Source organism: Oncorhynchus nerka, linkage group LG22 (genome assembly GCF_034236695.1).
Source record: "Oncorhynchus nerka isolate Pitt River linkage group LG22, Oner_Uvic_2.0, whole genome shotgun sequence".
NCBI lineage: Eukaryota > Metazoa > Chordata > Actinopteri > Salmoniformes > Salmonidae > Oncorhynchus > Oncorhynchus nerka.
Window position 1 is genome coordinate 63,448,035 of NC_088417.1, and position 25,298 is coordinate 63,473,332.

At 42.7% G+C, this 25,298-nt stretch overlaps 2 protein-coding genes across 2 annotated transcripts in view; one reads left to right on the forward strand and one right to left on the reverse strand.

Annotated features, from left to right (window-relative positions):
* Nucleotides 1–7,343, reverse strand: part of LOC115105466 (vacuolar protein sorting-associated protein 37D-like) — a 46,291-nt gene extending 38,948 nt beyond the window's left edge. The window contains exon 1 of the mRNA XM_029627556.2: nt 7,071–7,343. Within this exon, the coding sequence (XP_029483416.1) occupies nt 7,071–7,193 (123 nt within the window). The 5' untranslated portion in view covers nt 7,194–7,343. The remainder of the gene's footprint in view (nt 1–7,070) is intronic.
* Nucleotides 7,344–8,058: 715 nt separating this feature from the next.
* On the forward strand, nt 8,059–24,573 carry nup88 (nucleoporin 88). The gene is made up of 17 exons (XM_029627558.2): nt 8,059–8,330; nt 11,252–11,421; nt 11,807–11,932; nt 12,309–12,395; nt 12,496–12,672; nt 13,773–13,959; nt 14,161–14,311; nt 14,482–14,580; nt 14,696–14,783; nt 14,935–15,039; nt 15,593–15,745; nt 16,022–16,147; nt 21,109–21,174; nt 21,804–21,884; nt 22,079–22,205; nt 22,296–22,414; nt 23,068–24,573. The coding sequence occupies exons 1-17, from the start codon at nt 8,094–8,096 to the stop codon at nt 23,129–23,131; spliced, it is 2,163 nt and encodes a 720-aa protein (XP_029483418.1). The 5' UTR covers nt 8,059–8,093; the 3' UTR covers nt 23,132–24,573.
* The last annotated feature ends 725 nt before the right edge of the window (nt 24,574–25,298 follow it).

A 25,298-nucleotide genomic window follows, 5' to 3' on the forward strand; every position in this document is an offset into this window, starting at 1 on the left:
CCCACAAGGGTGCGTGCGCAGTCCTCTCCTGTACTCCCTGTTCCCCCATGACTGCGTGGCCACGCACATCTCCAACTCAATCATCAAGTATATGGATGACACAACACTGGTAGGCCTGATTACCAACAACAACGAGACCACCTACAGGGAGGAGGTGAGGGCCCTGGTGGAGTGTTGATAGGAAAATAATCTCTCCCTCAACATCAACAAAATGAAGGAGCTGATCGTGGACTTCAAGAGACAGCAGAGGGGACACTCTTTTAACAACGCTGAGAGGCTGATGACTTCAAAGGTGTTTGCTGTGTAAACACAAAAGAGATTGACTGCCGACACTCTGGTCAGAGGTGCTAAGTACTGTTGGCAGGCAAATGTTTGACAATCCTACCGGTGTGGCTGAGCTTTTAGGCTTGTCACACCTCTTTGTGCATACTTAAGTCTTGTCATGGATGAAGCTTGAAATATCTGCTTTGTCACATCACAGCTTGCAAGATGGCAAAGTCTGTAGAGTATTATAATACCATGACACCACACTGTGTGGCCCGCACGCAATTTAGAGAGACCACAAATCTTAGCAGCCAATCTGAAAGTGCTCTAAAGATGTGTGATTCAGCTCCAAATGTTTTTCAAATGTCTCCCTCAAAACTGGGCTACTTCAGTCCATCCACAAGTGTCGCACTGTGCATTTCTCTCACACTTGTGGTTTGTATAATGAACATTTGCAAGGCAATCAGAGCCCCAGGTTCTGTGGAATCCAGAGCATTTGGCCCATTCAAAAGAAGCACTTTGTACACAAATCCACTGCAAATCCACTGTTTTCCCTTGAATTTCCTGTGACTACAAGTACACTGTACAGCTCATTTCACTCCAAATCCGTGTCATCCGTGGCTATTCATATTCACCAGAAGTTTTCCCCTAAACAGGAATCGCAACAGACCTTCCATTTCCTGCTGTGGCTGCTCATACCCCTGTTTACCATTGAAGAGAGAGTTCCAGGAGCCCCCGGGACAGTGTGCTTGGTATGATGCACTGGTTGTAAAGCAAACCTGACAGTGTTTACCGTCACTGACAAACAACACTTGAAGAGCACTTTGGATATGGAAAGATGTTGTTTGCACTTCTCGAGTTGAAAATGTACTGTTTAGTTTTTGTGGGTCAATGTGTGAAGACACAAAAACTGGAAATACAATACAAATGGATGTGAACCTAGTACAAAATATAATTGTTCGACATTTGATATTGGGATATATACAGTGCATTCGGAAGGTGTTCAGACCCCTTGACTTTTTCCACATTTCGTTAAGTTACAACCTTATGCTAAAATTGATTCCAATGTTTTTTCCCTCATCAATCAACACACAATACCCCATATTGAGAAAGCAAAATCCGTTTTTTAGAAAACTGAAATATCACATTTACATAAGTATTCAGACCCATTAATAAGTCCTTTGTTGAAGCACCTTTTGCAGTGATTACAGCCTCGAGTCTTCTTGGGTACGACGCTTTAAGATTGGCACACCTGTATTTGGGGAGTTCTACCATTCTTCTCTGCAGATCCTCTCAAGGTCTGTCAGGTTGCATGGGGAGCGTCGCTACACAGCTATTTTCAGGTCTCTCCAGAAATGTTTGATAGATTTCAAGTCCGGGCTCTGGCTGGACCACTCAAGGACATTCAGAGACTTGTCCCGAAGCCACTCCTGCGTTGTCTTGGCTGTGTGCTTAGGGTCATTGTCCTGTTAGAAGGTGAACCTTCACCCCAGTCTGAGGTCCTGAGCCCTCTGGAGCAGGTTTTCATGGAGGATCTCTCTATACTTTGCTCTGTTCATCTTTCCCTCGATCCTGACTAGTCTCCCAGTCTCTGCCGCTGAAAAACATCCCCACAGCATGATGCTGCCACCAACATGCTTCACCGTAGGGATGGTGCCAGGTTTCCTCCAGACGTGACGCTTGGCATTGAGGCCAAAGAGTTCAATCTTGGTTTCATCAGATCAGAGAATCTTGTTTCTCATAGTCTGAGAGTCCTTTAGGTGCCCTTTACTGATCGGGCTGTCATGTGCATTTTACTGAGGAGTAGCTTCCGTCTGACCACTCTACCATCAAGGCCTGATTAGTGGAGTACTGCAGAGATGGTTGTCCTTCTGGAAGGTTCTCCCATCTCCACAGAGGAACTCTGGAGCTCTGTCAGGGTGACCATTGGGTTCTTGGTCACCTCCCTGACCAAGGCCCTTCTCCCCCGATTGCTCAGTTTGGCCTTGCTGCCAGATCTAGGAAGAGTCTTGGTGGTTGCAAACTTCTTCCATTTAAGAATGATGGAGGCCTTCAATGCTGCAGAAATATTTTGGTACCCTTCCCCAGATCTGTGCCTCGACACAATCCTGTCTTGGATCTCTACGGACAATTCATTTGACTTATTGGCTTGGTTTTTGTTCTGACATACACTGTCAACTGTGGGACCTTATGTAGACAGGTGTGTTCCTTTTCAAATCAATTGAGTTTACCACAGGTGGACACCAATCAAGTTGTAGAAACTTCTCAAGGGATGATCAATGGAAACAAGATGCACCTGAGCTCAATTTTGAGTCTCAAAGCAAAGGGTCTGAATACTTATGTAAATAAAGTATTTTCAGTTTTTCTATTTTATAAATTTGCAAACATTTAAAAAAAAAACTGTTTTCACTTTCTTATAACGGGGGCAATGTGTGTAGGTTGATGAGGAAAAATATTGATTTAATTACTTTTCAAATAAGGCTGTAACATAGCAAAATTTGGAAAAAGTAAAGTGGTCGGAATACTTTCCGAATGCACTGAATATTATACAAATGTGAAAAATGTAATTTATTATGCCAGCTTAAGAATACTGGCTCATTTTCCATCAAGTCAACCTGCTAGAATCGATCAGATTTGTTTTGGGGGGGAAAGGGCTTGAGTGTTACTCTTCTCCTTCACTGCCATTTATGGTAAGACGAGGTGCTCAAGGAGTCACTGAGTGTTTTAAAATGTAGCAGTGACAGTGTCCAGATTTCTGTAATTGAATTTTCACAGTTCGGCTAATACCCCATGTCAAATCCTATGGAGCCACTAGAGGATAGCAATTCCGCCAGTCAGAAGGCTTAGAACATTTCTCCACAAGGAGCTAGCTAGTGATATGTGGGCTATTTACACAAGCATCCATCTTATTATGTCATTAAATCAAATCAAATTGTATTAGTCACATGCGCCGAATACAACAGGTACAACCTTACAGTGAAATGCTTACTTACGAGCCCCTAACCAACATTGCAGTTTTTTAAAAATATGAGTAAAAAAAATGTAACAAGTAATTAAAGAGCAGCAGTAAAATAACAATAGCGAGACTATTTACAGGGGGGTACCAGTACAGAGTCAATGTGCAGGGGCATCGATTACTTGAGGTAATACGTACATGTAGGTAGAGTTATCAAAGTGACTATACATAAATGATAACAACAGAGAGTAGCAGCGGTGTAAAAGAGATGGACGGGGAGGGATGCAAATAGTCTCGGTAGCCATTTGATTAGATGTTCAGGAGTCTTATGGCTTGGAGGTAGAAGTTGTTCAGAAGCCTTTTGGACCTAGACTTTGCGCTCCGGTACCGCTTGTCGTGCGGTAGCAGAGAGAACAGTCTATGACGAGTGTGGCTGGAGTTTTTGACCATTTTTAGGGCCTTCCTCTGACACCGTCTGTTGTAGAGGTCTTGGATGGCAGGAAGCTTGGACCCAGTGATGTACTGGGCCGTACGCACTACCTTCTGTAGTGCTTTGCAGTCGGAGACCGAGCAGTTGCCATACCAGGCAGTGATGCAACCAGTCAGGATGCTCTCGATGGTGCAGCTGTAGAACCTTTTGAGGATCTGAGGACCCATGCCAAATCTTTTCAGTCTCCTGAGAGGGAATAGGCTTTGTCGTGCCCTCTTCCCGACTGTCTTGGCGTGCTTGGGCCATGTTAGTTTGTTGGTGATGTGGACACCAAGGAACTTGAATCTTTCAACCTGCTCCACTACAGCCCCGTCGATGAGAATGGAGTTGTGCTTGGTCCTCTTTTTCCTGTAGTTCACAATCATCTCCATTGTCTTGATCACGTTGAGGGAGAGGTTGTTGTCCTGGCACCACACAGCCAGGTCTCTGACCTCCTCCCTATAGGCTGTCTTGTTGTTGTCTGTGATCAGGCCTACCACTTTCATGTCACCGGCAAACTTGATGATGGTGTTGGTTGGAGTTGTGCCTGGCCGTGCAGTCATGAGTGAACAGGGAGTACAGCAGGGAACTGAGCACGCACCCCTGAGGGGCCCTTGTGTTGAGGATCAGAGTGGTGGATGTGTTGCTACCTACCCTTACCACCTGGGGGCAGCCCGTCAGGAAGTCCAGGATCCAGTTGCTGAGGGAGGTGTTTAGTCCCAGGGTCCTTAGCTTATTGATGAGCTTTGAGGGCAGTATGGTGTTGAACGCTGAGCGGTAAACAATGAATAGCATTCTCACAAAGGTGTTCCTTTTGTCCAGGTGGGAAAGGGTAGTGTGAAGTGCAATAGAGATTGCATCTTCTGAGGATCTGTTAGGCCGGTATGCAAATTGGAGTGGGTCTAGGGTTTCTGGAATAAGGGTGTTGATGTGAGCCATGACCAGCCTTTCAAAGCACTTCATGGCTACAGACGTGAGTGCTACGGTCGGTAGTTCTTTAGGCAGGTTACCTTAGTGTTCTTGGGCACAAGGACTATGGTGGTCTGCTTAAAACATGTTAGTATTACAGACTTGGACAGGGAGAGGTTGAAAATGTCAGTAAAGACACTTGCCAGTTGGTCAGCGCATGCTCACAGTACACGTCCTGTTAATCTGTCTGCGGCCTGCGGCCGTTGACCTGTTTAAAGGTCCTACTCACATCAGCTGCGGAGAGCGTGATCACAGTCTTGTTGTTTCAGTGTTATTTGCCTCGAAGCAAACATAGAAGTACTTTAGCTCATCTGGTAGGCTCGTGTCACTGGGCAGCTCTTGGCTGTGCTTCCCTTTGTAGTCTGTAATGGTTTACAAGCCCTGCTACATCCGACGAAGGTCAGAGCCGTTGTAGTACGATTCGATCTTAGTCCTGTATTGACACTTTGCCTGTTTGATGGTTCGTCGGAGGGCATAGCGGGATTTCTTTTAAGCTTCGGGTTAGAGTCCCTGCTGCTTAAAAGCGGCAGCTCTAGCCTTTAGCTCAGTGCAGATGTTGCCTGTAATCTATGGCTTTTGGTTGGGGTATGTACGTACGGTCACTGTGGGGACGACGTCATCAATGCTCTTATTGATGAAGCTAATGACTGATGTGGTGTACTCCTTAATAATGCCATCGGAGAAATGCCGGACCATATTCCAGTCTGTGCTAGCAAAACAGTCCTGTAGCTTAGCATCTGCTTCATCTGACTACTTTTTTATTGATCGAGTCACTGATGCTTCCTGCTTTAAGCAGGAATCAGGAGGATAGAATTATAGTCAGATTTGCCAAATGGGGGGCGATGAAGAGCTTTGTATGCGTCTCTGTGTGTAGAGTAAAGCTGTTCCAGAGTTTTTTCCCCTCTGGTTGCACATTTTACATGCTGATAGAAATTTGGTAAGATAGATTTAAGTTTCTCTGCATGAAAGTCCCCGGGCTACTAGGAGCACTGCCTCTGGGTGAGCGTTTTCCTGTTTGCTTATGGCAGAATACAGCTCCTTCAGTGCGGTCTTAGTGCCATCATCAGTCTGTGGTGGTATGTAGACAGCTACATACCACCACAGACTGGGTGATTGCCGCCGGAGACCCCAACCCGTTACTGAATTGGAGCGCTGCTCACCAGTGGATCATAGGGGCTGTGGAGCCATCCACTACAATGAGCTCAACTACCATCACATGTTAGCCAACTACGCATATGTGTGCTTTATTAAACTGTAATGGCATCTGCAGGAAGGGCAATGGGAGGGGAGCACACCCAGACACCCTAGTGATGTTTAGTTACACACAGTGTAAATGAGAATGTGTGTGTGAATGTCTCAACTAACTACTGGCATGTAACACTTTGTACATTTATTTTCGATTAAACGTCTTGGTCAAGTCGAATATAACTGCAACTACAACCATTACTGAAATCCCGACCATGGCTCTAGCTAAGAAATTCTGATCCAGTCCCTTGGGAGAATTCCATGGCCTCTCTCGGTGAGATGCGACCACTTTGGAAACATCGCTCTAATTCATTTGCTGCAGCAACGAGGAAGGTTTCAAATGTCATGTCTTGCTCTGAATTGGACACACCCACGTCTATTCCCAAATGAGTAACGATTTTATCTCTGTCCAAGAATGAATGCCACACCTGATGATTTCAGACAGAGGGCTATGTACCATGAATGACAATGTTTTGGAACTGTGCAAGACTGCGGGTTCAAATAGGAAAATAAAAAACTGCCCTAGTAATTTAACATTACATTCAGGAATATTTGTTCTAGTGAGGAGTAAGACAGAAATATATGTGTGTGTGTGTGTGTGTGTGTGTGTGTGTGTGTGTGTGTGTGTGTGTGTGCAACAGAGAGACCAAGATTTGTTTTCAAATTAAAATTTGAGTGCCTTTATAGTATTTCGAATAGGTTGATCCTGCTGCTCACTGAACATGTCCTGTATGGCAAGCAGGAATTCCCTGTTCAGGTTCAGTGGTATGGAAAAACATCCTGTAAAAAACGAATGGAATGTGAACAAAGCCAATTGTAAATAACTATCCTACGTTTAGTTTACATTCACATGAAATTCATAGGATCGAAGGAGAACGTGGGGGGAAATGAAAGGCTTTCGAAAGCCATTGGAAGCCACGCAGACAATAATGCAGAGAGTCATGGGAGGCTACTAAAGCGGCTCATGCTTTGGCCATATCCTATATCATGTGCCATAAGATGAGGCATGAAAGAAATCATAGAAATTTGAAGAGAACATAATGTATACCTATTTAAGTTTGAATACAATATCTGGAAGAGGAAATATCAACTACATGTAACACACAGATATATTTAGCAAAACTGTGTGGCTGTATTCGATAGTTGCCACATTGTTGAACCAAATACCTTCTCATTGAGTCGGACGATCTGGTCCATTTTTTCTTTATCTTGTAAAAGCTCCTGCAATTCACTCATGTTTAGAGCCCTATACCCGTCTGGGGTAGAGTTTGTGTCCTTAAAATTGGACATTGTATTTCCTTCACAAGCAATTCAGACGAGTTCGTTTGCAAGCCCATCTGGTTCCATGTCGTTCGCAGTGAATAGCACAGCCACAAGCGCCTAGTGAAAATGGGTTAAAGCTTCTGTTGGCAGAGTCAATACAAGATGCAGTGACACATACTTACCACGATTGCATTGCAGCTAATGTAATGCTACCGACAACCACGAGAACCTCGTCACTAGTTACCACAACCACGAAGTCAGAAACGCCGCCTATTTCTACAATTACTCTTCTTAAAATATTATTTTAAACCTAACCCTAACCTTTACCACAAATGTAACCACACTGCTAACGTTGTGCCTAACCTTAACACTATATTAAAACTAAAAAGACAATTTTTGTTTTCATACATTTTTACGATATATTCATATATTGACTTTGTGGCTGTGGTAACTAGTCGAAACCCCCACGGGAAGGCATGGTCGTGGTATAAAACGTTTATAAGCAGGTTATAAAAGTAATAACCCTCTGCCAGGATTTTGTTTGGCAATGTTTGATTCTTGCCTACGTACAACCTGTATTTCCTACATTCCTATTTCCTACACCTGTATTTCCTACATTCACAATTATTTGTAATGTAGGCGAGTGTGCATGTACACTGGGAACTGGAATGCTGAAAGCATTTTCACTTCGCTGACTGTTATAACATAAATTATTGTTCTATCTGTGGTTACTTTGTATCATTTTGTAGCAACTACCGGTATTTTATGTATCAACTTTTGAGGCAACTTTCATTTCAGTGGCTCTAAAAACTATTTGTACGCCTTTAGTTTGCCGCTGGATCTGATTGGATGATCGAGTAGTATGTATTCTGAAGTTCGTGTTCAATTGGTACGTTTCTGACGACGTCATTTTCAGACGACGGGAAAATGGCGGCGTTTTCTGGCGAGCGATGGAGAAGCGAGCTACCAAGTCATTATATATTTTTTAAATTACGAGAGAAACTTGATTTGGAACCCAAAGCGAATTGCAGGAAAACTGCAAAGAATCTGACATTTTGCCTCAATGGTGACATATTCGTGTGGAACGACGCAGACAGTGTTTTTTACACGACCAACCTGAGGCAGCTGAATTCGGAGGACAGCATTGAGAGTGTGAAATATCAGGTGAGCACGTTATTCTCGATGGATAACGATTTTAAAGGGTGGTTGTTCATCTTTTTAACGTATTATATTAGCTAAAATAGTAGCTGCGACTCCCATTCATTCTTGGCGCAACATGCAATTGTATTTCACATTAACCTCATCCAGAACAACCCATAATTACCCCTGTACTGTCCCCCTAGTCGCTTGTGGAGATATGGGAGGATTGTACAGGTGTAAGCAATATGGAATATATTCCACTACTGTTACATATTGTAAATTACGCCAGACGCGATAGCTATGTTTCCATTACTGGGCGTTACAGGTTAGTTTATACAAAACGCTCCAGTATATGTTTCAACGAACCTGCTCTTGGGGATACTGTCAGAAAGATATTACATCTATGTTTTGTACCGCGACAGGTTCCTAACCATCTTAGCTGCCACTCATCTAGCATTTCCAATCATATTGGCAGGAACTACTCGTTTACATGCGACATGGCCACGTGTAGAAGACGGTGCGACCCAAGCAAAGATCTTGTTAGATATTTGTTTTGGTCGCACTGCCATCTACTTCTACACCTGGTCATGTAAGAGGCATTTCTCACTCGATAAAAAAACATTAATTTAATGTAGTTGAGTTTTCTCTGGTTTTTGTAGAACCAACAGCAACTGGACACATGTATTTATTAAGACACCCTCTTCGTTCTCGATTCAGAGAAAAGCGTATCGCCAAGAGCAGGTTAGTTTCAACATGTATGGTGGCATTTTGAATAAGCTAACCTGAAACGCCTAGTAATGGAATCATAGTTAGCACATATCTAGCGTCCAATCTCTAGCTAATAGTCCACCTAGCCCCGGCAAGTTAAACCTAATGAACTCCTCTCAAATCTTAATTCTCCTTCAGGGGTGAGGGTTTTCTGCTGGACAAGGTCACTGACTTCATCAGCTCCTGATCAATGTTACCATATATTTTTTGGTGATAAGCATTGGGGTTGAGCGATGTCAACCTTTATCCTATTGTGATTATGTAGCCATTAAACTTTGTGATATACTATGCTATCGCCCCTATTGGCCACCCCCCAAAAAATCTAATATAAAAAAAACAGCTAAACCAACCGTTGGTCTATAGCTGAAATGTAATGCAACTGGACAAATCATGATGAAAGACAATGTTGAATGCCTGGGCAGAGGCTAAGTGCAGGCAATGGCAAGTGTTTTCTATTATTCCTTTCTGGGGGAGGAGCAGAACAGGTTTGTGTGTCTGTCTGTGTGATGCGGTCATGATGGAGCAGTGACTGTCTGGTGAGAAACGTGCCGTCTTACCGTATAGTGAGCTACAGTATTTTATATGCCTACACCATGGGCTGAATAGAAGCACAATGGGATAATAATAGCTTTATTTGCCTCATAAAATAATAGAACAAATAATATTATTTATTTTCCTCATAAAGCTGTGATTGAGAATAGCCTATGCATTTTGGTTTTTGCTCTTGCACTACACAGCAGATTCAAATAACAAGCTTTCATCATTTGAAATCAGCTGTGTAGTGTTAGGGCAAAAAACTAAATATGCACCAATTGGGTTCCTGAGGACCGAGTTTGGGAAACGTTGGCCTGTGCTTAGGCTATAGACATTCATTCTTGTTATTTTTGAAAGCTACAACTTTAGGACAACACCCTCACAGTCTAGAATATTTGAGAAATAAGCTACTGTTCATAACGGCAAAAATCTCTGAAACTGGAAACACTTATCCCCCTCACTAGCTTTAAGCACCAGCTGTCAGAGCAGCTCACAGATTACTGCAACTGTACATAGCCCATCTATAATTTAGCCCAAACAACTACCTCTCTCCCTACTGTATTTATTTATTTATTTTGCTCTTTTGCACCCCCATTATTTCTCTCTACTTTGCACATTCTTCCACTGCAAATCTACCATTCCAGTGTTTTTTTTTTTGTTACTTGCTATATTGTATTTACTTCGCCACCATGGCCTTTTTTGCCTTTACCTCCCTTATCTCACCTCATTTGCTCACATTGTATATAGACTTATTTTTCTACTGTATTAGTGACTGTATGTTTGTTTTACTCCATGTGTAACTCTGTGTTGTTGTACCTGTCGAACTGCTTTGCTTTATCTTGGCCAGGTCGCAATTGTAAATGAGAACTTGTTCTCAACTTGCCTACCTGTTTAAATAAAAATATAAAATAAATACAAATTAGTGTCTAGCCACTCAAGTCCTCAATTGGCAGCTTCATTAAATAGTACCCGAAAACATCAATCTCAACGTCAACAGTGAAGAGGTGACTACGGGATGTTAGCCTTCTAGGCAGAGTTGCAAAGAAAAAGCCATATCTCAGGCTGGCTAATAAGTAGAAAAGATTCAGATGGGAATAAGAACAAACACTGGACAGAGGAAGATTGGGAAAAAAGTGTTATGGACAGACAAATCCAAGTTTGAGGTGTTTGGATCAAGAACATTTGTGAGGCAGAAAAAATGAAAATGTGCTGGAAGAGTGCTTGACGCCATCTGTCAAGCATGGTGGAGGCAATGTGATGGTCTGGGGGTGCTTTGGTGGTGGTAAAGTGGGAGATTTGTACAGGGTAAAAGGGATCTTGAAGAAGGAAGGCTATCACACCATTTTGCAACGCCATGCAATACCCTGTGGACAGTGCTCTGTCTGGCCTGCATTCCTCTCTTGCGGTCCCGTAGGCTATATAACATATTTATTGAAACAGTAATAGGCAAATTACTCGGAATGGCACATGTGTTCTGCCCTGCTGTGCGCTGTGATTTTAGTTCAAATAGGCTGAACCATTATCTGACACATCAAGATGTCGTCACCATCAACGATGGCTGTCAATAGACAATGCTGTTGTAATATCACCCAAGCCGGTGAAGTTGAAGACTAACGTCAGATGACTTTCATTTCTTTCCTCAGACTCTGTTGTGCATCAATCCACCACGGTTTGAAGTGTGCCAGGTGTTGCTGAGCCCGACACAGTACCATGTTGCACTCATTGGACAACGGGGTGTCACCGTTCTAGAATTACCACAGCGGTGGGGCAAGAGGTCCGAGTTTGAAGGAGGACGGAGTGAAGTTAACTGCAAGTGAGTATGAAATGTTAGCCCAATACCCCATCTAACATAAATAACTATCTGACCCATCAAAGCATTTTTTCAGGTTATGCTGGTCCCTTTAGGGATATATAGAACACTGTCAGCACTCAGCGGGGTGCCTACTAGAACAGTTAGGAAGAACCTGGTTCATTAGTTTATTTGTCTGTATAACTGAAGCGTGCAGTGGGCTGGAACTAACTCACCCATATAGCCTACCGTAAGAAAGGATCCCCATCCCACACTCATTGTCTTGAGTTATAGGAAAACGAATTTCAGTCCATATGAAATAAACATTCTTTACACCACTCCAAATCCTGTGTTGACTCTAATCCATGGAGTAGATTAACTAAAGATTTGGTTGTTTCCTCTCTACCAGGACTATTCCTGTGGCTGAGCGTTTCTTCACCAGCTCAGCCTCCGTGACCCTGCGGCAGGCCGCCTGGTTCCCCAGTGAGACGGAGGAGCCCCACCTAGTGCTACTGACCTCTGACAACACCATCAGGTAAACATACATGGACCATTGACAAAGCACAATGTCAATTCATTGATGAAATGACTTGTTGTGATAGTGTTTTCTTTTAGAATTTATTTTTTGTCTCATCAATCAATGGGTTTGTTAGATATAGGGCCCCTAGTTATCTGAGGCCTGCAGGTGATGTATGTGTGTATTAATAGTTTAATATTCATTGTATTTTTGTACTCCCTGACAAAGGCCATGCAGCTGAAATGTGTCTGTTGGTTCCATTGAACATGGCGTACAAATAAAGGAATTTTAATTAATTATATGTAGAGTGCCTTGGTCCTCCTTTCTTTTCGATAGTTTTATACCTTATTGACCATACTATTGCACTGCATTGACATTGTATTGTCGTGTATAGGTTCTACGGGTTGAAAGAGCCTCAGACTCCCGCTAGAGCACTATCAGTTTCCCAGTCAGAGGAGGACAGCAGTGTACACACTCGTGGGTGAGTTATTTCACCCTCTATATTAACCAAATCAAAATGGAATTGACCTACACCCTGCTATGTAGTTTACTAATAAGATCTGTCTCTCACCCCTCCTTAGGCGCTCCTATGCAGCCTCTCTGGGCGAGATCGCTGTGGCTTTTGACTTTGGGCCAGTGGCCGGCGCCCCTCAACAGCTCACAGGCCAGCGGTCCAAGGAGGATGTGCTGGTGTACCCCCTCTACATCCTCTACGAGAACGGAGAGACCTATCTGAGTTACACCAGCCTCGCACACAGGTAAGTGGCTTAGCACCCTCAGCGGAACGTTAGAAACTGGAAGCATCCGGTTTTCAGGGGAAAAGCAGGGAAAGGAGGCGAAGCCTGAACTGGATGCTTCCTGTGTTCTAAACTTGAAAGTGTGATCTTCTACAATTTTCTACATTGTAGAATAATAGTGAAGACATCAAAACGATAAAGTAAAGCATGGAATCATGTAGTAACCAAAAAAGTGTTAAAAAAATGAATAAAATATAAATATTAGATTCTTCAAATTAGCCTTGATGACAGCTTTGCACACTTGGCATTCTCTCAACCAGCTTCATGAGGAATGCTTTTCCAACAGTCTTGAAGGAGTTCCCACGTATGCTGAGCAGTTGTTGCCTGCTTTTCCTTCACTTAGCAGTCCAACTCATCCCAAACCACCTCAATTGGGTTGAGGTTGGGTGATTGTGGCGGCCAGGTCATCTGATACAGCACGCCATCACTCTCCTTGGTCAAATAGTGGATAAAATCAAAGTGGAGCGAGTTCCAGGTCGCGCGCACCAAACAAGAGTCCTTAACACATGGCAACAACAGGACTACTTCTTCATTACTCAAAAGAAAAACATCAACCAATTTCTAAAGACTGTTGACATCTAGTGGAAGCCATAGGAACTGCAACCAGGTGCAGTTCCTCAAAAAAATCCTGGATGGTTTGTCCTCAGGTTTTCACCTGCCAAATAAGTTCTGTTATACTCAGATCTACAAAGTGTGGCTACTTTGAAGAATATCCTATATATATATATATATATTTTTTTTTTTAATTTGTTCAACACTTTTGGTTACTTCATGATTCCATGTGTTATTTCATAGTTTTTATGTCTTCACTATTATTCTACAATGTAGAAAATAGTCAAAATAAAGAAAAACCCTTGAATGAGTAGATGTGTCCAAAATTTTGACTGGTACTGTAGGTCAGCTTAACATTTAGTTTTGTCTGACTGAATTTCAGTTAAGCTTATTCAGTGGACCTTTACAAATATATTATGCTACTGTTTGAGGACATTTGAATAAAAATCATCCATTAGTAAGAATCTTATTTGAATCTCATCCCTAGACCGTGTTCTTCTGTTTTTCAGTTTGGGAAGCCTCAGTAAGCCCATTGGGCCCTTACCCATGTACCCCGCGGCGGAGGATAACTATGGTTATGACGCCTGTGCCGTGCTCTGCCTGCCCTGTGTTCCCAATATCCTGGTCATCGCCACAGAAACAGGCACACTGTACCATTGCGTGGTGCTGGAAGCAGAGGAGGAGGAGGAGACTGGAGTAAGTACTGTACTAGAGTGCAACGTTACAGAATATTCAGATATAAATGTTCTGTGTAGAATGGTTAAGATTGTCTATCTGTTAGAACAGGGAACCTGTTGGCTGTATTCTTTACATGTATATCTGCAACATTGACAATTTCACCCCACTGAATACACTTCAGGAGTGTACACTGAGGACTTCTCTGTGTGTGATTGACAGGCAGTGGAGCGGTGGTTGCGGGGCTCTGAGGCAGTGCCCTCTCTCTACGTGTTTGAGTGTGTGGAGCTGGAGCTCACCCTGAAACTGCCCGCAGGGGAGGAGGAAGAGCCTGTGGAGTCCGACTTCACTTGCCCAATCCGACTGCACAGAGGTGAGTGGGTCATGCTGATATAGTTCAATGCTAAAATTGGATCCATTGGTACTTCCCACCAAGTCTCAAAGGTCCACACCCCATCATTATGTTTGTCTAATGTACTTTCAATGTGTTTTTCTTTCTGTGGTGTCTTGTTTCAATGAAACTTGCTTTATGCCCAATTTCAGACCCCCTGTGCCAGCACAGATACCACTGCACACATGAGGCAGGAGTGCACAGTGTAGGCCTCACTTGGTTCAACAAACTACACAAGTTCCTCCAGTCAGGTGAGTCCTTCATGTCCAGATGGGGGTGTCAATTCAATTGTGTTGTTTACCATATAAATCAGAGGTGGTTAGTGCATTAATTTGCCTGCTTTGCCATAATGCTCTTTCTCCACAGATGAGGACAAGGATAGTCTCCAGGAGCTGGCTGCTGAGCACCGCTGCATCGTAGAGCACATTCTCTGTACCAGGCCTCTAAGTAGCAGGTATCACAATTATCAAGGCATCAGATATTAATGACATCAAGTTAGGAGAACCAGCTGACTTGTCATTGATTGTCAGCTTGGCAGTAAAGGTAGTTGACTTTATGTTTATTGAACAATTATCTCCTCTCTTTCTTTCTTTTTCACTCTCCAGCTTATCAGCTCCAGTACGGGGCTTCTTGATCGTGTCAGACCTGTCTTTGGGTGCAACCATGATCTGCATTACCAGCACCTATGAGTGTCTACTACTGCCTCTCCTGTACGGTTCAGTATGGACTCAAGTGTTTTGGTCAATTACACTTATTTTTTATTTCACCTTTATTTAACCAGGTAAGCTAGTTGAGAACACGTTCTCATCTATAACTGTGACCAGAGTTACACATGGAATAAACAAACATACTGTCAATAATACAGTAGAAAAAAAGAAAAGTCTATATACAGTGAGTGCAAATGAGGTAAGATAAGGGAGGTAAGGCAATAAATAGCCCATGGTGGCAAAGTAAGTACAATATAGCAATTAAACACGGGAATGGTAGATGTGCAGAAGATGAATGTGCAAGTAGAGATACTGGGTGCAAAGGAGCAAGATAAATAAATACAGTATGGGGATGAGGTAGTTGGATGGGCTGTTTACAGATGGGCTATGTTCAGGTGCAGTGATCTGTGAGCTGCTCTGACAACTGGTGCTTTTGATTCTGGAATGATAATAGCCTATTATTTTTAGATTCATTATTATATCAGTTCAATTATTGAAACTGCTATAGATGGGAAACTGTGTCATAGGCTGATGGTGGATGTCTGTGTGTGCCTAGGAGTTCCATTCGGCCTCCCTCTCCTCCCCTGCTGTGTTCCCACCCGGGGGTAGGCTCAGCTAGCTCTCCTCTGCGTGGATTGCATGACGACTCCTTTGAGCAGCACATCCGCAACATCCTGGCCCGGAGCTCCACCAACCCTCTCATGCTCAGGTAACGCACTCACTACAGTGCATTGAAAACACCCCTTGAGGAGATCTTGGATTTGCACAGATCCCAATTGACTCCATGGCAACATGCTTTGGCATCATGCTGTGTTATTTTTTACATGTAGTATCCTCCCTTGTTGCTGTTTTTGTGAAGGACAATTGTTTCTCCATGACCTGACCTGATAAAGCTTAGATAAAACTCCCCCTATAACATGCACAAAGGAACACTGTTAGCCTTGGTTTAGTGTGTGTACTCGGTCCTGTTGTCCTGTGTGTTTAGGGCAGGGGACAAGGACACATCGTCTCCTCCTCCAGAGTGTCTCCAGCTGCTGAGCAGAGCCACCCAGGTTTTCAGGGAGGAGTACATCCTCAAACAGGACATTGCCCGTGAGGAGATGCAAAGAAGGTAAATGTCACTCCCATTAACAGATACACTAATGCACATACAGTACCAGTCAAAAGTTTGGACACACCTACTCATTCAGGGGGTTTTCATTATTTTTACTATTTTCTACATTTTAGAACAATAGTGAAGACAAACTATGAAATAACACACGGAATCATGAAGTAATTAAAGTGTTAAACAAATCAAAATATATTTTATATGGGAGATTCTTCAAAGTAGCCACCCTTTGTCTTGATGACAGCTTTGTACGCTCTTGGCATTCTCTCAGCCAGTTTCATGAAGTGGTCACCTCGAATGCATTTCAATTAACATGTGTGCCCTGTTAAAAGTTCATTTTTGGAATTTCTTTCCTCAATGAGTTTGAGTCACTCAGTTGTGATGTGACAAGGTAGGAGTGGTATACAGAAGATATCCCTATTTGGTCAAAGACCAAGTCCATATTATGGCAAGAACAGCTCAAATAAGCATAGAGAAACAACAGTTCATCATTACGAACTGCCTTGTTCAGGGGCAGACCGACAGATTTACCTTGTCAGCTCGGGGATTCAATCTAGCAACCGAAACGCTCTAACCACTAGGCTAACTGCCGCTAACTGGTTGAGAGAAGGCCAAGAGTGTGCAAAGCTGTCAGGGCAAAGGGTGGCTACTTAGAAACAAATCAAAATATATTTGAGATTTTTCAAACAATTTCTTTTGGTTACTACATGATTCCATATGTTATTTCATAGATTTGATGTCTTCACTATTATTCTACAATGTAGACAATAGTACAAATAAAAACCCTTGAATGAAAGTAGGTGTGTCAACTTTTGACTGGTACTGTATAATTAATCAATAACACATATGATCACTTGAAGTTTTAGTTTGGATATTAGTGCTGAGCGTTTAACCAACATTTCGAAGGGCTGTTTTGTTTTTTTAAATCAACTAATTGACCGACGTCACTTGAATTATGTTAACTCAATGTACGATCATTCAAGAGGGAGTGAAATTAAGTCAAGAACTATGTGGGACGCTGAGCTGCTTGGGAGTTTAGGTAATTGGAAGTTTAGGTAAATATTTAACCTAGTTCAGCATAAACTTGGTAATGAACTACAATTACCATAATCCATTGCACCTGTTCTTTCCGGTCACAGACAGAGGTTGTTACAGGCACACCATGTGAGACTGCATGAGAGAGTAATGACAACACAATGACGAGAGGGATAGAGACAGTTCGTAAGGTAGCTCTACCCGATTGTTAATTAAAGTAGTTGGTAAAAAACAGTCTTGAAAGTATGCCTTATCTACTTTGAAGAACTAGTAAAAATAATTTGTCACCCGGAAAGCTACTGATAGCCTAGCCAAATAGGATGACTTGTTCGAATGGGGAGCACAGAGATGATAACAGATGGCTGGCTGCCACTTACTGCCTGAGCAGAGATGAGATGATGACTTATTTTTCATTCTTTAAAGTCATCAAATTAAAACCTAGTAATATATACAACTGAAATGTGAATGAATTATGGTTAATAAGTGATGAGCAGTAATGGGCATTCACTACCATCATGGGGCTCTTATGAATTGTTTTATTCTGTGTTAGTATTCCACCCACTGTCGGTGTCATGGAAAAGGCAGACGATGACTGAGGGGAGCTCTAAAATCATTTTAATGTCTGTTATGCATTTTTTTTTTTTTTTTTTTTGCAATCAAACTGATTGAAAAATACATTTAAAAAATGATCAAACTGGCCTCAAAATGCACTTACTGCTCAGCACTTTCTGATACCCACACATCATGATGGCTCCGACGGACATAGTCTTTAGAATGTTTTTTTGCATTATTACCTACAGCCAAAAATAACTTTTGAATATTAGTTCAGCGGTCACTCATCAGCATTTTGACCAGAAATTTGAATTTCCTAAATTGGATCCTTTGTTTGAACTCCGAGGCAATTCCATTAATCCCGGGGGCTGCTCCAAGTTGCCATCGCCAGAGAAGAGGAACATGGAGTGGGCTCTTAGACTCAGGAGGCGTGCATACCATCCACCACTCCCAAATATTACTCGCTAATGTTCAGTCCCTGGACAAGAAAGTAGATGAGCTCAGGGTGAGGATCTCCTTCCAGAGAGATATCAGGGACTGTAAAATAGTGTTTTACAGAATCATGGTTCCTTCCGGATATACTATCCCCGTCCATTCAGCCAGCGGGGTTCTCCGTCGATCACTAAGACAGGAAGAAAGAAAGGTGTTGTATGTTTCATGATTAACTACTCATGGTGTGACTGGTAACAAACAGGAACTCAAGTCCTTTTGTTCTCCCGATCTGTAATACCTCACCATCAAATGCTGACCGCATTAGGTCCGGAGAGAATTTTCTTTGGTCATCGTCACAGCCTTGTATATACCCCCCTCCCCGACACTGCAACGCCTAGTGCCTTGAATGTTTTGGAGGATTTAAAAAAAAATCTGTACAGGCTTCCTTTTCAGTCTGTCATCTGTTAGTATTGTGGAGTATCTGCAATGTTGTTGTTTCAGTTTTGTCCTATTACAGCCATTAAACACTGTTTTAAAATCACCATTGGCCTCATGGTGAAATCCCTGAGCGTCTTCCTTCCTCTCCGGCAACTGAGTTAGGAAGGACGCCTGTATTTTTGTAGTGACTAGATGTATTGATACACTTGAGATGGTGTAATTAATAACTTCACCATGTTCAAAGGAATATTCAATGTCTGCTTTTTATTTTAACCCATCTACCAATTAGATGCCCTTGTTTGCGAGGCTTTAGAAAACCTCCCTGGTCTTTGTGGTTGAATCTGTAGGAAATTCACTGCTCCCCGGCCAAACCCACCCCTAAACCCAGACAACACTGGGCCAATTGTGCGCCGCCCTATGGGACTCCCGATCATGGCCGGTTGCGACGCAGCCCGGGATCGAACCCGACTTTGTAGTGACGCCTCTAGCACTGTGATGCAGTGCCTTACACTGCTGCTCCACTTGGCAGGCCAACACATCTCAATTTTAAATCCATTTTAAATTCAGGCTGTAACAACTAAATTTGGAAAAAGTCAAGGTGTGAATACTTTCAAGGTACTGTGTATATACAGTGCATTTGTAAAGTAGTCAGACCCCTTGACCTTTTCCACATTGTTACGTTACAGCCTTATTCTAAAGTTGATTTGTTTATTTTCCCTTAATCTATACAGTACCGCATAATGACAAATCCCTATTTTTTTTTGCATTTTTTGGAAATTTGAAACTGAAATCACATTTACATAAGTATTCAGATCCTTTACTCTGTACTTTGTTGAAGCATCTTTGGCAGCGATTACAGCCTCTGGTCTTCTTGGGTATGATGCTACAAGCTTGGCACACCTGTATTTGGGGAGTGTCTCCCATTTTTTTTCTCTGTAGATCCTCTCAAGCTCTGTCAGGTTGGATGGGGTGTGTTGCTGCACAGCTATTTTCAGGCCTCCAGAGATGTTCGAACAGGTTCAAGTCTGGGCTTTGGCTGGGCCACTCAAGGACATTTAGAGACGTGTCCGAAGCCACTCCTGCGTTGTCTTGGCAGTGTGCGTAGTGTCGTTGTCCTGTTAGAAGGTGACCCTTCTCCCCAGTCTGAGAACCTGCTCCAGAGCGCTCAGGACTTCATGGAGGATGTCTGTACATTGCTCCGTTCATCTCTCCCTCGATCCTGACTAGTCTCCCAGTCCCTGCCACTGAAAAACATCCCACATGATCCTGCCACCACCATGCTTTACCGTTGGGATGGTGCCAGGTTTCCTCCAGATGTGACGCTTGGCATTCAGGACAAAGAGTTAAGTCTTAGTTTCATCAGACCAGAGAATCTTGTTTTTCATGGTCAGAGTCCTTTAGGTGCCCTTTGGCAAACTCCAAGCGGGCTGTCATGTGCCTTTTTTTACTGAGGAGTGGCTTCCATTTGGCCACTCTACCATCAAGGCCTGATTGGTGGAGTGCTGCAGAGATGGGTTATCCTTCTGGAAGGTTCTCCAATCTCCACAGAGGAACTCTGGAGCTCTTTCAGAGTGACCATCGGTTCTTGGTCACCTCCCTGACCAAGGCCCTTCTCCCCCGATTGCTCAGTTTAGCCGGGCGGCCAACTCTAGGAAGAGTTGGTGGTTCTAAAATTCTTTGGCCACTGTGTTCTTGGACTTTCAATTATTGCCCTGTTAAGAAACAAATGATACGCCATCCCATCTGGTTTGTGCTATCGCTACAGAGTGCTGTGGTATCCATGCTTGTTAAGTGTGCCTTGAATTCTAAATAAATCACTGACAGTGTCACCATCACACCACCACCATGTTTCACGGTGGGAACCACACATGCGGAGATCATCCGTTCACCTACTCTGCGTCTCACAAAGTTAGTGGTTGTAACCAAAAATCTCACATTTGGACAGATTTCTATCGGTCTAATGTCCATTGCTAGTGTTTCTTCGCCCAAGTAAGTCTCTTCTTATTGGTGGCCTTTAGTCGTGGTTTCTATGCAGCAATTCGACCAGATTTGCGCAGTCTCTGAACAGTTGATGTGTCTGTTACTTGAACTCTGAAGCATTTATTTGAGCTGCAATTTGAGGCTGGTAACTCTAATGAACTTATCCTCTACAGCAGAGGTTACTCTTGGTCTTCCTTTCCTGTGCTTTTTGCAACTGCACTTAAAATGTAAAAGTTCTTAATTTTCTGGATTGACTGACCTTCATGTCTTATATTAATGATGGACTGTCGTTTCTCCTTGCTTATTTGAGCTGTTCTTGCCATCTGACATTCCTATTCTGATATCATTATTTTGGGGGATGTGTGTATTAGGTATTACTGCACTGTTGAATGTAGAAACATAAGTGTTTCACCACCCATGTGATAAAATCTGCAAAATATGCGTACACTACCAATTAAAATGTGATTTTACACACACACACACACGTCCATGTGAGGAAGCATGTTGTTGACTGGTTTCTTTTTCAGGGTGAAACTGCTGACCGGACAGAAGAACAAGCAGCTGGAGGACCTAGCCCTGTGCCGAGAGGAAAGGTGAAATCGGGACAAGTTTCCCAATAAACATAGAACTTGATGCCCATGGCCAATGTTCCCTCTAAACATGTGCGTAGTTGCTCACTTCCTCCAGACTGCCGCACAGAAGAAATGCAAGAGATCGAACTTAACTGAGTTCACCCAATTTTAGTTTGCACAATATAGATTTTTTTCTCTGATTGTATCAACATTTTAATGAGAAAAATCTAGCTTTACAAGATCGAGTCTGATTTTGTTGTAGGCAGAGCCAGAGCGCGTGGGTAGTCCCTACTAGCGGTCTTTCAATCACTTGAATGAAAGCCCTATTCAGATCAGTTTAGCCCAGTAAGGGGCGCAATTTTCAATAGGGACTGGGACATGTCGTCCCCCCCCCCCACAGTTTTATCATTTGAATGTGATAGAGGCAACAGTTGGCTTTAGGACCATGCAGACTCCGAGCGGTTGGGTAGGCTGTTTCTAAAACCAAAGTTGCACCTCTGAGCCCAGTTATAAGTATAGGTCAGCAATGGGCAGTTACTGCTTCCTACCAGCAAACGGAAGCATTTGAAGTACAGAGGCTTCATATGAGCTTCACCTGCATTTCATATACTTGAGAGCTATTCTTCATTGTGTATTTATTTTATCAATAGGAAAAGTCTGCGAGAGTCTGCAGAGCTTCTGGCTGATAAGTACGAGGATGCCAAGTATCGCCAGGAAGCCACCATGAACAGGTAGCTAGATACGCTCGTCTTTCAAATCTAAACTTTCTTCCGGGCTTTAGTTTCAGAAGTCATTGAAATGGTCAGATGCCCAAGCAACATAACTGGCTTCATCTCAAAACTAATGCGATCTGCTTCAGAGCTTCTATTACAACAGATATGACCCTATTTCCTCATTCTCTGACTTGTGTTCTGTACTATTCCAGGGTGAAGCAGGTTCTGGGCAGTCTGCGCAGTCAGCTGCCCGTTCTGTCTGACAGCGAGAAGGACATGAAGAAAGAGCTGCAGACCATCAACGACCAGCTGCGTCACCTGGACAATGGCATTAAACAAGTGGGCTGCCTTCTTGAGGTTTATTGTTGTCATCATCACAGAGCTCGTACTGGTTCACAGTAATAATTGGACTGGTGTTTTATCTTCCAGGTAAATGTGAAGAAGGAGTACCAGAAGAAACAGATGGACAAAGGGCTGTCTCCAGCCAGAGCTACTGTCGCCCTCAACCCCCACCAGAGGAAGTGTGTCCAGGGAGTGATAAAGGAACAGTGAGTATGGGCAGCTCTTCCCTGGGTGGCATACTAGTTTTTGCCAGCCTGTTGACCTTATGACACCCATTGATCTCCTTTGTTTGTAGAATTTAATGTTGGTCCTGAGTCTTGTCTAATATGATCTGGTGTAACGGAGTTAATGTACCATAAGCTCACTCCACAGCTAGCTTGAAATGTTGCAGATGGGAGACATTGGTACCTTTTTGGGTGGCTCAAACCATTGGAATGTTGTTAAGGAGGGCGGTCACGTGTTAGCAAAGCAGAGGTCTCAAGTTCGAGCCAGGTATGAACTGAATCGGAGAGGGAAGGGGTACTCGCTAAGCAAGCAATGTGACATGTGTAACAATGGTGCCGAGTGACTCCAGTGCGTAGTTGGGCTTAGCTCGGCGGCTGGGGTGACTGTGGCGAGTTTAATGTGAGTGAGTGTAACAGAGTGAAGAACGTACCATAAGCGCACTCCACAGCTAGATTGATTGAGCCATCCCATTTGTAGCTTTTGGGTTGCTCAAACCGTTTGATTGTTTGAGGGCGGTCACGTGTTAGCCAAGCAGAGTTCCCAAGTTCAAGTTAGCTAGGAGCCGAAGGGGGGGGGGAATCCGTAACACTTGCAGTGTTCTTTCCTGACAGCCTTGTTTCCTTCTCTCTTCCAGGGGAGAGCACATAGGAGAAATGATGAAACAGATCAAGGACATCAAGAACCATTTCAGTGTCTGAGCCATCTTTCATCCACAGCTGTACCACTGCTTTCCAAACAACCAAAATAATAATAATGAAGCGCTATTGTGAATATTCAGTCAACGCTTGCTAAAATAGTCTGTCTTATAAGGCTAGTCATTGTGTCTGCCAGTCACATTTTTGGAACCAGTAGTTGAAATGAGAAAATCACCAAGGTTTTATACACTATGTATGTTTGTCTATAATACTGCCTATATTAACTGCCTGAACAGTTAGCTCTGCATATGGGCCTTGGTGGAGATGTTCTTCAGTGTCACCATTAGACAATGGATCCTTATCTCAGTTAATCTCCTATCGTGTGATTTACTCCTCCGTCAGTGTGACATGAACCATGGATCGCCATACCTTTTGATGCATAGGTTAGACCAGCTAAATCTATTCATTGTCTTAAAACAAAGGGAGATTCAATCCGCTCTATAGCACGATTTGAATTTAAAAGCAATGATCCTGCATTTGTGGAGACTGCATTCACAGTAAATGCTGCATATGTCGGGTCAATGGGAAATTACCTTTTTTGAATGTAAATTGCGCTATGATCTTCAAGGTCAAGATTGAATCTAGCCCTAATACTCGTTTTCCATAGCATACCCATCTTCGACCCTTGGGTGGATGAGCTTTCTGCCCGAGATGCATTTCCCATTTATTTTAGTATCTGAAATGCCATTTGTTTTATAGCTTCTAAGAGCCTTTGAGGATTGCCCTCCATCGAAGCATTGTTTTTGAGGGATAGTCACGCATACCATAAAGTACAATTTGATTTATTAGATAATACAGAAATACACAGTACTGTATAGACTTTTGTGAAGGGGGGCCTAGCAGAAGCATGCAGAGAACTCATGATTTACTTTAGATTCCTCACAATATTACTGTTCTGCAGGCAACATTACACCACAGTGAAATCCTAAAATGAAAGCCATGGCCTTGTTTATGGCCAGCCCAAATAAAGGGGTTGTTTGAGACAATTACACACAGTAGCACTATCCAAGGGAAAGGTAGGCGAGTTATTCTATAAAAATGATAGAACCCCAACGTCTTTTGTTAAGTCCGACTGTTAAGAATTCAATGCTTTACAAATAAATGTGCTGTGAGCATGTGGTAGTGAAGGAGTTAAGAATACATGGCTTAGACACTTAAGCTTTAAACACCTGTTGTATCCGGTGCATGTGACCAATACAATGTCTTTATATGAATCAACCCTTTTCTGGGTAATTTGGTTCAATTTCTGCTGTCATTACCAAATGGGGAACATTGTCATGAACACACCAACCCAATGCAAGAGGTCTCTTGATGGATATCCAACACACGCACAGTATAGAAGTCCTACTGTGCCAGATCAAACTTTCAGGGAGTGAAGTGAATTTAAAAATATTACACGGAATCCCTTTTTTTTTAACAAGCAATAAACATTCATTTATCTTTCAGTACAAGTTCATCTGGCTTCCTTACTCATATCCTCAAACTATTAGATGGACAAAACATAGCAGGATTCTTTGATACATCTAAATGTCTTGAGGTGATATTGTAGTACATGCAAGTCAAATAATCAATGATCTCCAATGTATTCTTAATCACATTAATACAACAATGTTCAACCAAGATTAAGCTGCAGGAAATATTTTTCTAGGTATTGTTTTACAACAATTAAAAGCAATACATCAATGTCTAAAGAGTTTCCATAGAATCACCCTAAGAACCCCAGTCACATCAGCCAATGAGTGATAAAGCATTTTACCCACAGATAACTTTAACTACCAGCATTTAAAACTGACTAGAGAAATGAGCTGAAACATTCAAATGCAAATAGTCCACGGTGCATTACATTTTTGGAAAAGTCTGTATTAAGTAGATCAAAATGTAGAAGCTTTTTCTTCTCCAAAGCCAACCATTCTTTGACTTTAACTGCCTGTTGAGATTCCTTGAACAACCCATGTTGAAAAAAGTGCTATGTTGCTGAACTAGCTTTTCTGATGCCAGGGACTGAACTTTTTGTACAGTTCTTGCTATTGGTAATGATCATAACCCTCATTGCCAAAACCATATTCATTCTGATCCAAAAATTCCATCTTCCATCCATGCCCAGTGATCATTTGTCAATGATTTGACCGTTCTGTCCAAGGGACATGAAACCAACAGGAAGAGTACTCAA